Here is a 14,403-nt window from a genome sequence, read left to right on the forward strand (position 1 = left end):
AGTGAGTGCAGGAGTTGTGTGTTGAGCAGTTGTTGTGTATACTTGCGTGCAATAACTGCCCTGCTGTATTTAACTGAAATGTAGATCTTTAATCCAAAGTATGCTGAAGCCTCTGGGAACCTTTCCAGTTATTTAATGAGTTTTGGCATGGCTCATACAGTAATAAGCTGTTTTCAAAGAGTGACTGATTTGCAGGATTAGGTTCTTGGATGTTGTGGGCCAAAGTGAGCTCCAATTCCAGTGGGTACAATGGTAAAATCAAGCTTATAGAACAGCACTATCTCTAGCAGTAATTTGTATTGTTGCAATCCATATTTCTTAAACATTGTTAGTTGATACTTAGGCCAGGCTTTGACTAGTATAAGATTTTTTTCCTTAATTGTGAATTTCCTTCTCAAGTTACATCAAATTTAATTTAATTAGGAAGGAAATTAATGTCTTCTCTAAAAATGTAAAGGTTGAAGGAAAAGATGCCTAATTTTGGGGAGTTAGTAGCAGAAATTATGTAGGATTAGACTTGGCAGCTACTTTATTAAACCATGTCTGTGTGTGCAAGTGTGCATATATATATATATATATATATATATATGAGTGTATATATAGATGTGAGGCATGCACACACACGTGTATAAATTAGAGAAGAGTTAACCTGTGGTAGCACATAACGTTGAAATTCAGTGTATACAAATGGCTTGGTAAGTATGCATCTGGGATTCAAAGCAAATGGCATTTTTATGTAGTTGCCGGGGTGTGGTGTGCGTGGAGGAAGCTTCAAAAGAGTAGTGTAAACATTTGCTGGAGACATTTGTATTGAAATAAAACAAAGGTCTTACCTTTGTGTGGGATTTATAAGGTAACGGCTGGTAGGAGAAACTATAAACCCACACTTTCTGTGTATATGAGGAATGATGGGATTGATGTTAGTCATTTGAGAGACGAGTCAGTTAACTCTTTGTTGTTAGGGTCTGGAGGGAGGAACCTTTTAAAGCAGACTTTAAGGAGACCAGTCACCGGGCTTCTATGTATTGCCAGTATTCAGTAGAGAAATTGCTTTAAGTTTCTTATTTTGTGCCTCCCTTCTGCCTTTGGCAGTTTCTGAGACAATGGGAGCCAGAAATGTAAATAGTAATAAAAGGCTTATATTAGAAATTTCACAGCTGTAGACCTTTAGTGTATAAGCTGAGAGACCGCAGCAAGAATCATGTTGGCTGAATTAAATGATAAAAAGGGAAATGCACTTCTGAGCCTAGCTTTCCCTTAAGGCAGCTTACTGTGTTTGTGTCTTGTACATCCCTAATTATGCTGCAGTATTTAGCAAACAGTAATTCTCATAATAGCAGCTACATCATGGAGGAGTAGTCCCCAAAAGACAGAGTGCTTTTTCTAGACTTGCTCTATAACAAATAGAAGAGCTATCGTTATCTTGGGCCACTTGTGAAACTTTCTCAGCACCAAATGTTTCTCTAAATTAGTATTTAATTGCCAATGGCATGCCTGAGCTGGAGACTAGATGGGTGGAACTCTGCCATTAATTGCTCTAATCTAAGATATGCTGACATTAAAAAAAAGACATCACTATAATGACAATTATACAACGTGTTCCAGATAGCAAAACATTGCTAAAATCCAGTTTGCACAGGAAAAAAAAGTTGTATCTGAATTCGGGTGAAATCATACTAACTTTTATTAATACAGTTCTAAGACAAGCGTAGACAGGGCTTGGGAGGGAGACAGTGATTTCTCTTCCTGCTACTGTAAATTCTACTTAACTCTACATTTTCTAACCATGTTAATTCTACTGTGCAAAATACCACAGCAAAGGAGATCTTAAATCTGAGTATCTTCTAAGAAAACTAGAATAGCACTCCATTTTGTGGCTGCTCATGGAGTTGTTTTGCCCCTTTCTCTCATCAAGAATGGGAGTACATGCATTATGGACAGGAGCTGGAAAGAGGGGGAAGGTGAGAGTTGCAAAGGGCAAAGCAGGATGTATTTGGACAAATGGCTGAAATCGGTGCTGCTCAGAGCAGGTCACTGCTTTGGGAAGGTAGTTTCTGGTCAGACCAGGGGAGAGAGAAAGGGACTGACGAGATGTTTCTTCAGGTCCTCTTCACCATAGCAGCCTGCTGCACTGGTGCAAATCTTCAGTCATGCAAAGAAGAAAACTGCTAAAATAAATAACAGAACCTATGCCCTCTTCCCTTTCCCTCTAGACACCCCCATGTTTTCCAAATCCAGAGTCAGTGTGGTGCTTTACAGGAAAGCTAAGAGAACATTGCATGGAGACAGAAAATTTCCCCAGTATCAATGATCTGTGTTAATTCAAATCCATCTGTCTATCTGTGAGGTGCAAATGATGTGACAGAAAGTGTAGTACGCTTCATGTGCATGAATGTACAGTCATTGCTCCTCAGAGAGATCCTGATGTATTACAGTGTCAGGACAAGATATTGAGTCTTACAGCATCTATCTATTATTCATGCTGAATAATCTGTTATTGCTGTGTGGGGACTCTTGAAACCATAAAGTTTGTCTTCCCCAGCTGTTCCTACTCTGCTCTGTGATTGTGGAGGCAGTGAAAGAGATGACACAGTGTATGTAGTTGATTAAGCTGGGACAAGATCTTTTTTGCTTCTCAGCTGAGTGTGCAGCAAGGGTGGAAGAAGTATAAACTGCTAGGTAGATGCAAAGCCTGCACGTCTTCTCACATTTGAAGGTACATTTTGGAAAATCCCTGTGCAGAAGCATGGGCTAAAATATAGGGAGTCCAGATTCCGTTTAATGCTAGACTTTGTTCCACTACTGTATGTTCACACACGCTTTAAACCATTGCCCTGACACTACAAATGATTCTGAATGCAAATGAAAATTCAGGCTGTCATATTTCAAAGGGTATTCGCTGTGTCTACACTTATCTTTGGAGCTGGAGGAGATCAACTTGTAATTTGAAACAGAAATAACACTATCAGCTTCAAAATCAGAGTTTCACCTAGGGCCTTTCCCTGCCTCCCTCTTCTCTCGCAGTTAAAGTTCAACTATTTCATTTGTAAATGCAGCTCTGTGATACAATCAGAAGCAGAGAGGAGGGGCCATTAGCTCAGTCAGGCAAACAAGCTGCTCTGGCTCCATCATAAAGACCCTGACTGTAATGTTAACTTCTGCCAGGAGGGTAAAGTATCCCCCACCAGCCCTGCTGGAGCCCTTCTTTATTTTCAGCTGTCTTTCTTAGGGATGTTGCATTCTGGTCGCTCACACTGTTGGTTTATTTTCCCTGTTTGTGGAATGGAGGGGGGAGGAGGGGGGATGTCCTTCATGCTCTTCCTTCAGGAATCCTCCCAGACCCCAGGGGACTGCTGCCCTCTCCTCTGCCCGGTGAGGTGTGCATCAGGTGTGTTTGAGAGACCAGTTTGAGATCTCTTCTTTCCTGAATGTCCTTATTCTTATGGAGCAGGTTTCACATCCTCCTGGTTCAGGAGGTATGTACTGCTGGTTTTCTCAGTCCTTTTCCTTGGTTCACACTTTTGGGGTTTTGTTTTGTTTGGTGTTTTGTTGTTGGTTTTTAAGCTAAAGGCAAGTGAAAAGTAGAATCAGGGTAATACACAATTGCCCCAAATTATTATGCAATGCATATATTCATCACTGGCCTGAAAATTAGATTTTTAATCTAGTTTCTTCTCTCGAGTTTTTTGAATGCCATCCTGACTGAAAGCTATTGGTGGTATTTCAGTTCATAATGTTTGCTTTACATCAGAATAGTCCTTGGAAGACTTTGGTGGTGGGAGACCCTTCTCCCAGGTCCTGTACAGGTGACACACACCTTGTCCCATGGTGCCAATTGAGTTAACGAGAAGGAGATGATTAGTGGCTCTTAAGTTGTAAGTTTTTGTTGTAGAAGGAGAGCAAGAGATGGATTTCTGAAGCAGGCAAGCAGGGGACTTGCTAGCTGAGTTGGTTAATGCTGAGGTTGTGGGTTCCATCCCTGGATGGGCCATTAAGAGCTGGGCCCGATGATGCTCAGATGACTCTGAGACTCTCTGAATGCAGTCAAGTTATGTGGATGCTGTGTAACAAAGAGAACTTCTGAGAAGAGGTAGGGAGTAGTTTTATGAATATTTGAAAAATTCCTTCCCAGTTTGAAAGACAGGGTGAGATGCATCTTTAAAACTGAGGAAAGATGTGAAGGGCCCTTAAAGTGAACCACAGGAGTATCTATTGATGGGATGGAGAAAGCAGTAGTGTGGATGAGAGTGTGAAGAAAATGTTTAAAATAAAAGAAAAGGAGTAGAGTTTATCTTTGTCCCACTGAACTTGAATGAGCTGTGAGATGAACAAGCCATACCTAAGGCAGCTGGAAAGGGTGAAGCAAGATGATCTGTATCAATAATGCAAGCATACAGAGCAGGTTGTAGAGTGGAACAGTAAGGGCTAAAGACCTGACATCCACATAAGGCACGTTTTAGGAGGTTTTATCTCAGATTATCTTTAGTCAGTTTCCATGAACTAAGCAACTATGAGCAGCTGGAGGACCTGAGTGCTCCTGGAACTTATCTTTCTGGTCTGGCTCTTCCAAAAAGAATCTAGTTCGTGTATTCTGAGCTCTGGTGTGGACCAAAGCACAGTAAGTTGGGAGAAGCAAATGATTCACCTCAAATGTGAGCTTCTGATCCAAACTGAAGCACCAATATATGGCTTTCAAGTTTGTTCTTCCCAGGACGGGAGTTCTTTGCTGGACAGAAGTGGAGGATAAATGTGTGAATTGCCAGAGTGTGCATCATAGCTGAATTAAAACCTTTTTATTTTATTTTCCCATTTCTTGTCATGTATTTCTGGAAGTTTAATTGTTGTTTGCACCATATTTTAAAACGTATTCTCTCTGGCACGCAGATTTTCATCACAGTGAATTGCTTGAGCACAGACTTCTCCTCACAAAAAGGAGTAAAAGGGCTTCCTTTGATGATTCAGATCGATACTTACAGCTACAACAACCGCAGCAATAAACCTATCCACCGAGCCTACTGCCAGATCAAGGTTTTTTGTGACAAGGTAAGTGCAAAGCACACTTACCATGGATGAAAGAGGAATCTTGTTAGCCAGTTTATTGTTGCTGTATTTTAGACCTAATTAAATGCTGTTTCTTTCCTTAAAGAATTGTATTTCATCATAGCATTTGGACCAGCTGTATCACAAATCTAACCGATTATCATGTAATTATTTTACTGCTTTGCAGCCTTTTTGGCCCTGATTCCTCAGCTTGTGAGCAATAGTTGGACTGTTGAAGGATAACATGTCATAGGTTATTATTATGGAATATCAATAAAGTAATAGAAAGTACAAATGTAAATATCTCTATTTGGAAGGTCAGAGCTGATCACAGGCTCACTCACATAAGTGGCAGTCTGCTGATGTCATCCCTGCTAACTCTGACAGCCAGGATAGATAGCAGGTAAACTTCATGGCAGTTTCTCTGGAAGAAAAAATGCACTTTTCAGTGAGGGTCTGCTAAGCTCCCTTTTGTAATGCAGTGGAAACCAGCAAATACCAGTGACACAGTTGATGGGTTTTCCCCCTGCTTTGCTTACAGTTATTTTAGAAACTCACACGCTGCTAGGATTTTCTTACCAAAAGAAAAATACAAAAAATATATTAGCCATTCCCATTTTGTAATTCAGTAACGATTTTTTTGTGTGTGTTCACACCCTCTTAAGCAAAATTTTGGTTTTTTCTGTAGGTATGACTGCTCCTGTGTGGAGACTAGTAAGATGTTTCAGCACCCAGACATAGATCATGCCTGAATGAATTAGACAGTGTCATGGTCAGCAGTGTTTATCACCAGGTAGAAACAGTTGCTCAGAAATGTCATTGATGATTCTTCAAAGAGAGTGTGACCACTTTTCAGTTTTGTTAAGCATCTGCCACCTGATGACTTTCTCCATGCTGAGAAACATCTTTCATGGGGGTACTGATGCCTGGATTCTAGTCAAGGTTCAGGGATTCATTTAAGTGACTATTTAAGTGACTTGGAAATTTATCCAGATTAGTCTTGCCATCCTACAGGTGGGAATAGAAAGACAAAAGGCCATGCCCCAGGCAAAACATAACATTAACTTTTTAATGGAAAGGGTAAGAGTTCAACTGTTTCAGGTCTCTCTGTCGCTGCTCCTTCCCCCTTTTCAGTTCATTCCCTTGTTGCTCTTTTGACAACGGCATCTTGAGGGCTAATCAGTCAGTTGTGTTCGTAGAGGAAAATCTTTGGAACTAATGAATGTAAATGCATGCACTAAGGTCTTCTTGCAGCCAAAATGCTATGCTTTTAATTGTAACTTTGAATGTCAAATATTGAGAGATTTGAAGCTACAGCTGGATCTTAAAAGCTCAGTAAATATCAAAGTAACAAGTCATTTTCATCTACCTGTTTCTGAAGAGCAATTAGGAAAATTTGAATTATTTAAAAAAAGGAAGGAAATTCAGAGCACAAACTCATCAAGGGTGACCTCTAGATACAACTGGTGGAGATTTTGAATAATACATGTTCATTGCATCTATTGGCTTAATTGGAGCTTCAAATATCCAGACGAAAAAGCAGGAAATGAATGTTGAGTCTGTTAATCAAAACTGTCTCAAAGTAGAATGAAAGATCACAGGGGTAGTTAAAGTGTTATACACATCAAAAATGTATTGGAAGTGGAAACTGAAGGACTCAAGGGTATTGATAATAGGCTGTATATGTGTTTAATATAAATGTATACACACATGTAGAGCTTTTTAAGTTGATGCGGGTATGAAAATGACTTGAACAAAGGAAAATTATTGAGGTCAATGCACATGACAGTTTGTGCTAATTAGCACTTGGTAAGAGACAAATTCTTGCTTCTCCCCAAACTTATACTGCAAGATCTTTACCAACATCCCTTTGACACAGAGCTTTTGTAGGTAAATAAATGTTTGGAGAATTTCCACTTGCAGGTGGCACTGAGAAAATTCATCATGCTCAGAGGAAGGTAGCTGGTGTGGGTGGGTATCCTCATCTTTCCAAGATGTCAAAATAAACCCCTGGCTCTGGTTAAGGTGGTGCTGAGTGGTTCAGTTTCTCTTGCTAGCCTGTGGCTCTTCCCCCAGTGACATGGACAAAGCTTGCTGCCTCCCTGGGAAAGGCCATGAAGCTGTGACTGGTATTTATTGCCCACCTCCTTGTCATGATGAATTGAAGAGGTACTATAGGAACATAAAAACCACCCAGCAATCATATAATGATTTTTATATATTCTGAAAGTGTGAACTGCACTGTTATACCCCAATCTGACAGCCTCAAAGAGAAGCTGGTGACAAAAGTACCTCATTTATTACGATCACCTGGCCTAGTGGAACTGCACAGTAAATTCCTCCTAAGTATGAAATGTTTCTCATTTTGCAACATGGAAGAAAAAAATGTTTCTGTGCCTGAAGTGTTATTAAAATTTTTTCTTTCTTTAATGGTGGTGCCTCTTTAGAACCAGTGGGTGTATTTGTAGATTCACTTAGATAAATCACAGGTGGAGGTGTCCAGTTTTTAAGAACATTCACTGACAAATTAATGTCTTGTAGCTGCAACACAGCATAGATGTTGTGGAAAGAGTTATCTTTGAAGAAATAAAACTGCATTTAGCTAAGTAGTACATATTATATATATATATATATATATATATATTAGTATTTATTCTGGCAATTCCTTGATTTTAATATTAGAGAACAACACCAACTTACATCCAGTATGTGGTTTGTGACATAAATGTATGGAGATAAATGCTGCAAAGGCTGTAAATGTTACTTGACAAATCTAACTTTACCATACTCCCTATTTGTCATCCAGTCTTTTGTCCATATTTGTTTTTCAGTAGGCAGTCTTCAAAGCATTTGTTACAGTCCACAGCTTGTTTTGTCAGTGCTAATTCTCTGCCTTGCAGTCATCAGTGCAGATCACTGATGCTGCATTATAAGAATATCTAATTTTTATTCCTTAAGTAGGTTGTCAGGGAAACTTGCTACCAGGCCTATTTATATTTATATATTGCACAATGCTTTAGCCACTGTGTGTGAAAGAACTGGGACTTCAGAGCTACTTGATTTTCTATATGTGATTATCTTTGCTGAAAATAAGTAGAACTTGACTTGGCAAATACTGTAACATTTATCCAAAATAAAATAAATCAATCCAGTTTTGTTTAACCTGAAAAAATACATGTTCTTTGGAATATATGCAGTTCTCGCATCCTTGATTTTGTTGTGGAACATTATAGAGAAAATGGACTATCATAGAGTATTGAGCAACTCTAATTGCTTATTAATCTTCAGCTTTGGAGAGAGCTTCCAGTTCCAGGCTAAAGCATTCCACATCTCATTGGGCAGGCACACAGACATCAGCCTCTGTCTATGTGCCTGCCCAATGAGATGTGGAATGCTTTGGCCTGGAACTAGAAGCAAGAGTACACATGAGCATCACAGTGGTGCAAGACTTAAGTTTAAAAAAATAATTTTGTGGTTTCATCCCTGTGACTGTGACATCCATCCTGTAGGCTTAGCTGGCCCCTGCCGTGTGCCATGTCAGCTTCTCCAAGCTCAAAAGGGCTGGTAGGTAGTTTTGTGGGTATTGCAGGTAGTTTTGTGATGCTGCAGTTGCCTCATTTGTGAAGTGACTGTGGCACAAATAAACACTGGTGGATGGGAATGACTGCCCAGCTCAAGGACTGCCTGCACCCCAGAGATCTTGGGGTGTGTTGCCTTGAATGGATGAGTGAAGAGAAAGCTGTGAAGCATCACCAAGTTCATGGTTACAAAGAATATTACAGAAAATCAGTAACCATATAGTTTTTATTATGTGTAAAAGGCTGAATCCTCCTCAGTTTTTGCTTTCCTGAGAGGAAATTCACACTTGCTGCTGTGTATGAAATACTTTAGTGGTTCATCCCATTTCCTGTGAGCAGCAGAGAGGCAGCACCGAGTGGTAGGTAGGGCTGTGGCCACCTGGCAGGGCTCTTTGTGCAGCACAGGTTTCTCAGGATGTGCTTTTTGCTGAACAGTGGCTGGGATGTGTATTTTTGCTCCTTTCTTAGAAAGAACAGGTGGCTTTAACCTTACAAAGGTACCTGTAGAAACAATTTTGATAAGTGCACAACTCTGAATCCCTTGGCTTCTGTGGCTGAGGTTGGTGAGTGACAGCTGGACTGGGACCTGGTCTGAAGGCAGTGTTTCTGTTTGACACATTCATGTTTTCCTAAAGAGCTATTTCTTCCTCCAGCTCTTTCTTTCAGCCTCTGGAAATCTACTGATAGATCACAACCAGGAGTACATCTTTCCTTGCACTCTTTCTAAACTTGGTTCATTGACTCATGTGTGAATTTTGCCATGTTGAGTGGGTGTTTTTTGCTTTCCTTATCTCCTTCCCCTCCCTTTCTATTCAAGAAGCTTCTAATTTTAATTTGGAAAAAAACTCTGTAATCTTGCATGCCAACTGTCTGGGAGCATATGGATCTTCATTACCCTTCACAATGTGATAGGTATTATTTATAAAGTAAATTAGGAGAACTTCAAAGGAAGTGTTGCTGCTTTTTATGTCAATAACAAGTTTTATTTTTTAAACTTGTTGAGAGTGTATTTACATAACAGAAGCCTGCAACTTCCCAGGAGTTCCTGGTGCCTAATAGGGCAGTGCTACATTGCTTTCCTATTTCTGGAGAGCTTCTCCCAGTTTGAAATGCCTGTATTTTTCTGTAAGAACCCTTGCAATGTTGGCAAGCTGTCAGCACAGTCTTTTTGACTGTCAGTTCTCAAAGGCTCTTTACAGCTGGCTACAGTGCAGCAATGCCACCCCCAGACAAAGTGGGTGGAGGGGAGAGTTTAGGGAAGACCTCAGCACAGACATGTAAAATGATAGCAATCCTGCAGGTGTTTTATGCCATTACATACACAAAATATTTGGCCTGAGCACTCTGTCCGATGCAGACACACTGGGCTTGGGATGCCCTTTGCACAAGCTGTGCTGGCATCAGTCCTGCTGCAGACTGCACACTGCCTGCCCTGGCTCCTCCAAACCAACATGTGGATATGTTCCCCTTGCTGTCTGCAGCCCTGGGAGCTACTGGATGTGCCAGCTGAGTCTCAGGCACAGGTGATCCATGCAAAGCCTGGAACCTTCCCAACAGAGTGGACAGATCTGTGTTCAACGAAGTAACCAGCTTCTCTTTTAGCAAGCATTTCTGTGTGTCTGATGCTGTAGTTCCAGGCATTGCAGAGTACAATGCTCACAGTGGTTCCTCTTTGGGTAATATCTGTGGGTTGTCTTTTTTTGCATCAGGGAGCAGAAAGGAAAATCCGAGATGAAGAGAGAAAGCAGAACAGGAAGAAAGGCAAAGGCCAGGCATCCCAAGCCTCATGTAATAATGGTGAGTGAAGTGGGCCTTTCTGGTCTGGGGCTAAGTCATGCTTAACATGCCTTCTTTCACAACCCTGTGCTTTGTGATCCACCTAGCAGCTGAAGGGAAGTTGAGTGCACTCCCTCTGCAGAAAAAGAGTGATATCACCTTCTTCAAAACAATGGCTGACCTGGATTCCCAGCCTGTTCTCTTCATACCGGATGTTCACTTTGGAAACCTACAAAGAACTGGACAGGTAGGAAATAATGAGATGAGCAGGTGCCCACTTGCCACCTGGCTGCCTCTGCTCTGGGGCAGGTTTTAGGGAAATAAGTAACTGTTCCTGGAGGCCACTTGTTTCAGCTCTCATTTTGGTAAATGCAGTTTTGGCACATCACTTATAGAAGACCTTACAAGAGACAAGTACCTTTCTGAGTGCTGGGTGCAAAGGAGTTTATACTTCTTTGACAACTGACTAGTTTGGTTTTGTTACAGTTCTGTAATTCTTTTGCTTTCAAGTATAAGGTTGATTTGTGACTGAAACACAATCTGCTTTTGAGTGCGCTCTTTGGCTTGGTGAAATGAAGTGCCACCTTGTGGTAGCAGAGATCCCCCTCCCTGTCACAGCTGAAAACGAAGACCAAGCTCTTACCCGTGCAGAAAGGTCAAGAGTAGGGTCACTAAACACCACTACCCATTTTCTGTCGGCATCACCTAGAGAGCTGGAAATTCCTTGAATAAAATATTTTCACTCTTCCAAGTAAAACTCCGTCATACTAATGTTAATACCAGTATTGGCAGTTATTATCACTAGGAAACATAAGGAAGTCTTTCCTGACTTGGCTCTTTTCTATGTTATTGCCTGCTGGGAAGTTTAAAACCTGAACTGGAGGGTCAGCTCTGACAGCTTTTTTACTATGAACGTGTTATTTATTAACATCTCGGGGAGTAGAATGAGACAGTTATGCATGTGTTTATAAAGACAAATAGTTGATGAGAAAATTTAATATGCGTCTTGCTGGAAAATACTAAAATGACAAAGATTAAATGGAACTGAGTGTTGGAATTGTCAGTTATTTTGAAGCAGTGAGAATTGTGGTTGAGCAAAGCACAAAGAGCACAGACGTTGTAATCACAGCTGTCATGGGCTTACTCTCCCAAACTGGAAAGACGCCCACTCACATATCAGTGTTGGGTATCTTCTGTCCTCATGGCTTTGAAACCAAAATGTGGATTTGTTTCAAAACAGGAGACGGTGGAAACATTCCTTAGTATATATAATCCTGTAAATAATTTTCTAAACTAACTGGAAGATATCCCCATTTCTTAGCTCTTAGGCAATGTTCGGCCGTGTTTTTTATTGCTGTAACTCATAGTTACAGCCCTCAGCTTTGCACACACACCTCTGAGCCATTTTCATTGCACAGTTTCAGAAGTGAAGGCTCCCAGTGAGAGCCAAGTGTGCTCTGAGTGTCTTGCCAGCCCGAGTCCTGGAGACCTGTCTGGGGTGCCCTGCCCTGCCCAGCTGGAGCAGCTCTGGTGCCCTGTGTCCCCGGCCCGTGCTTGCACCGCAGCTCAGCAGCTGCAGGGCTGGTGCACTTGTTGGTGCAGACCTGCAGTGCGGGCACGTTGTGAGGAGTTAGGCTGACTGTTCTGTAAAGTGTTGGACAATAGACTGTGATTTTATACCTCCCCTGATACTGTCAGCTGCATTTGCTGGTGTTGTAAATTCGGTCCTGGTGACTCTGAGCTACGCGGATATACACAAAACTGGACTTGGGCTTCTGCCCACAACCCGTGCAAAAAATGTTCAGCTGTACCTTTAGTAATTGTATTTCCATTAGGCCTGTAGTTTAATCTTGTTCTTTATAGTTTAATTAGATTTTCAGACAGTATTAAATACATACAAAAGCTTTTGAGTGTTGTGGCTTAAACTGTATTAGGGGTTATTTAGGTGAGTAGCGATCTGATTTAGAGGGTTGTAAAATAATTGGGAAAATGATATAAAGCAGGGAAGAGGGTAATGTCTCTCAAATAAACTTTGATATATTTCCAGTAGATGATATTCAACAGCACTTTCTCTAAGCCACACTTCTTCCAGATAACAGTTAGAACTAGAGGTGTTTGTGTTTTATAGGAGGAAAAGGATTTTTAACATATGACAAACTGTACAACACTTGTTGTCTTTTCTCCCTTTTGAAGTTATTCTCTTAAGCAATGTCTGAGTTTTGGGAATAATTGATTTTTATTTCCATCCTTCTAGGTTTACTATAATACAGATGATGAGAGAGAAGGGTAAGATATTTATTGTTTCACAAGCTTTGCAGTTAACAGTTTAAACTCATAGAAAGTTGATACAAAATACGAAATCAGATAAAACTGATCCCTTTCTCCCCCTTCCCTCATGCTCTCCCATGTAAACTGTTTGCTTTTTATGTCTGTATTTTAATACATTTCCAAGTAAAAGAGCCCTAAGGTTTGATACAGGGAGAGGACAGTGTATTTGACAATGAAGTGCCATCTATGTAAGCATGAGAGTTCTCAAATAATTTAAAAACTGGGAATTTTTTGTTGAAGCGCTGAACTTCACTGCATTCCTGAAAGCTGTTTAGCAGTGCCCACATGTGTATGCAATAAATACAGGAACTGCAGAGAGAATGGCCAAGTGCCAGAAGAGAAATGCAGAAAGAGAAGAGAGAGCCTGGGAAGGACAAAGGTTGGAAATGGGAGTACCCCTATCTGACTTTGGAGGGACTGGAAGAATTGGTAAAAGTCCCTCTAATAGTTAGAGGTGCCATGAAATAAGGGTTTTAATATGGGCTGCTGAACTTCAGCCCACATTGTGTGCCAGCCCCACAGTTTTGTAAGTTGCATGAATCCCCAAGTGAACACCCTCAAGTCTGAGATTCTGGAGTAACATAACCACTCCCATAAACCAGCAAAAAGTGACCTGTGGTAGGGACTGACCAAGCACCTTCAGTCAACACTGACTTGAAAACATGAGGCCCTTTATTTCTTTTTGAAACTAATGCTCTTCATAAGGCTTACAGTGAAATTTGAGAAACAAAGGGGTTTATTGCATCAAGCAATAACCACCTCCCTTCCCTCAATATTTTAACAGTTATGGGCCTTTGGGGTTTTCAAATTAGTGTGTAACCTCGGAACATATTTTCCTGTCACCTGTCCCAGCCAGTCAGTCTCGGCAATTTAAGAGGCCTGGATAGTTCAGATAAGCATCAAAAGCTAAATCCTTGCAGTTTCTGCTTTTGGTGCTACTTGAGCTAGTGGGTGTTTTTGCCAGAGTACAAAGTGAGTCATGAGTGTTGATGTTGTCTTCTCTTCTGCTGTGAGCACAGTTTTACTGTGACATGGTCCCTGTTTTGTGTATTCTAGTAGCAGTGTCCTGGTCAAAAGGATGTTCCGGCCTGTGGAGGAAGAGTTTGGTCCTTCCCCTTTGAAACAAATCAAAGAAGAAGGTCTGAAAAGAGGTAACAATCGACTCTTAGCAGTTAAAAATCATTCTGTGGGACTCAAACCCTCAGACTGGTAAGGGCAGGTGTGGTTTGGACAAAGTCACTTGTAGGATGCTAGTGCAAATATGGGTAGATGGGAGAAGAGACCTTTGCATCTGCAGTCTATAAGGAGGCATTTTAACAAATGCTAAAAATTTCTTAAATAAAAAAAGGACTGTGCTTTCTCAAGAAGGGATCAGGACACAAGTGTAGAGAAAAAACTCAGGAAGTTTCTTGGTTCTTGGCCAAGCTACAAAGTTTATGGAACTTCTAGTAGCAAATCTGTGATGGTCTATTTTTAACTTTTGCTCATCTTTTCTGTTCTGTCTGGGATCACAAGCAAATATGCAAGATGCATTGGGTCAAATACAGAGACCTTAACAGGCAAGCTCCAGCTGACTGCAGACTTAGATTGGGTGGAATAAAATCAGAAATTTCCTACCCTATTAGAAATAAGACATAGAGAGACATCTAGAGAGATCTCATAGAGAGCAGATGTAACTGAA

General features: G+C 40.9%; 1 protein-coding gene across 6 annotated transcripts in view; it reads left to right on the forward strand.

The window, feature by feature from the left end:
* GRHL2 (grainyhead like transcription factor 2) overlaps positions 1 to 14,403 on the forward strand; it is a 66,110-nt gene that overhangs the window by 36,109 nt on the left and 15,598 nt on the right. For 4 of the 6 annotated variants that reach the window (XM_038127971.1, XM_038127974.1, XM_038127977.1 and 1 more), the window contains exons 9-13: positions 4,885 to 5,043; positions 10,328 to 10,415; positions 10,502 to 10,641; positions 12,649 to 12,680; positions 13,779 to 13,873. In XM_038127971.1, the coding sequence (XP_037983899.1) occupies positions 4,885 to 5,043; positions 10,328 to 10,415; positions 10,502 to 10,641; positions 12,649 to 12,680; positions 13,779 to 13,873 (514 nt within the window). The remainder of the gene's footprint in view (positions 1 to 4,884; positions 5,044 to 10,327; positions 10,416 to 10,501; positions 10,642 to 12,648; positions 12,681 to 13,778; positions 13,874 to 14,403) is intronic. The other 2 variants (XM_038127975.1, XM_038127972.1) reach the window with 2 other exon arrangements.

Source organism: Motacilla alba, chromosome 2 (assembly GCF_015832195.1).
Source record: "Motacilla alba alba isolate MOTALB_02 chromosome 2, Motacilla_alba_V1.0_pri, whole genome shotgun sequence".
In the NCBI taxonomy this organism is placed as follows: Eukaryota; Metazoa; Chordata; class Aves; order Passeriformes; family Motacillidae; genus Motacilla; species Motacilla alba.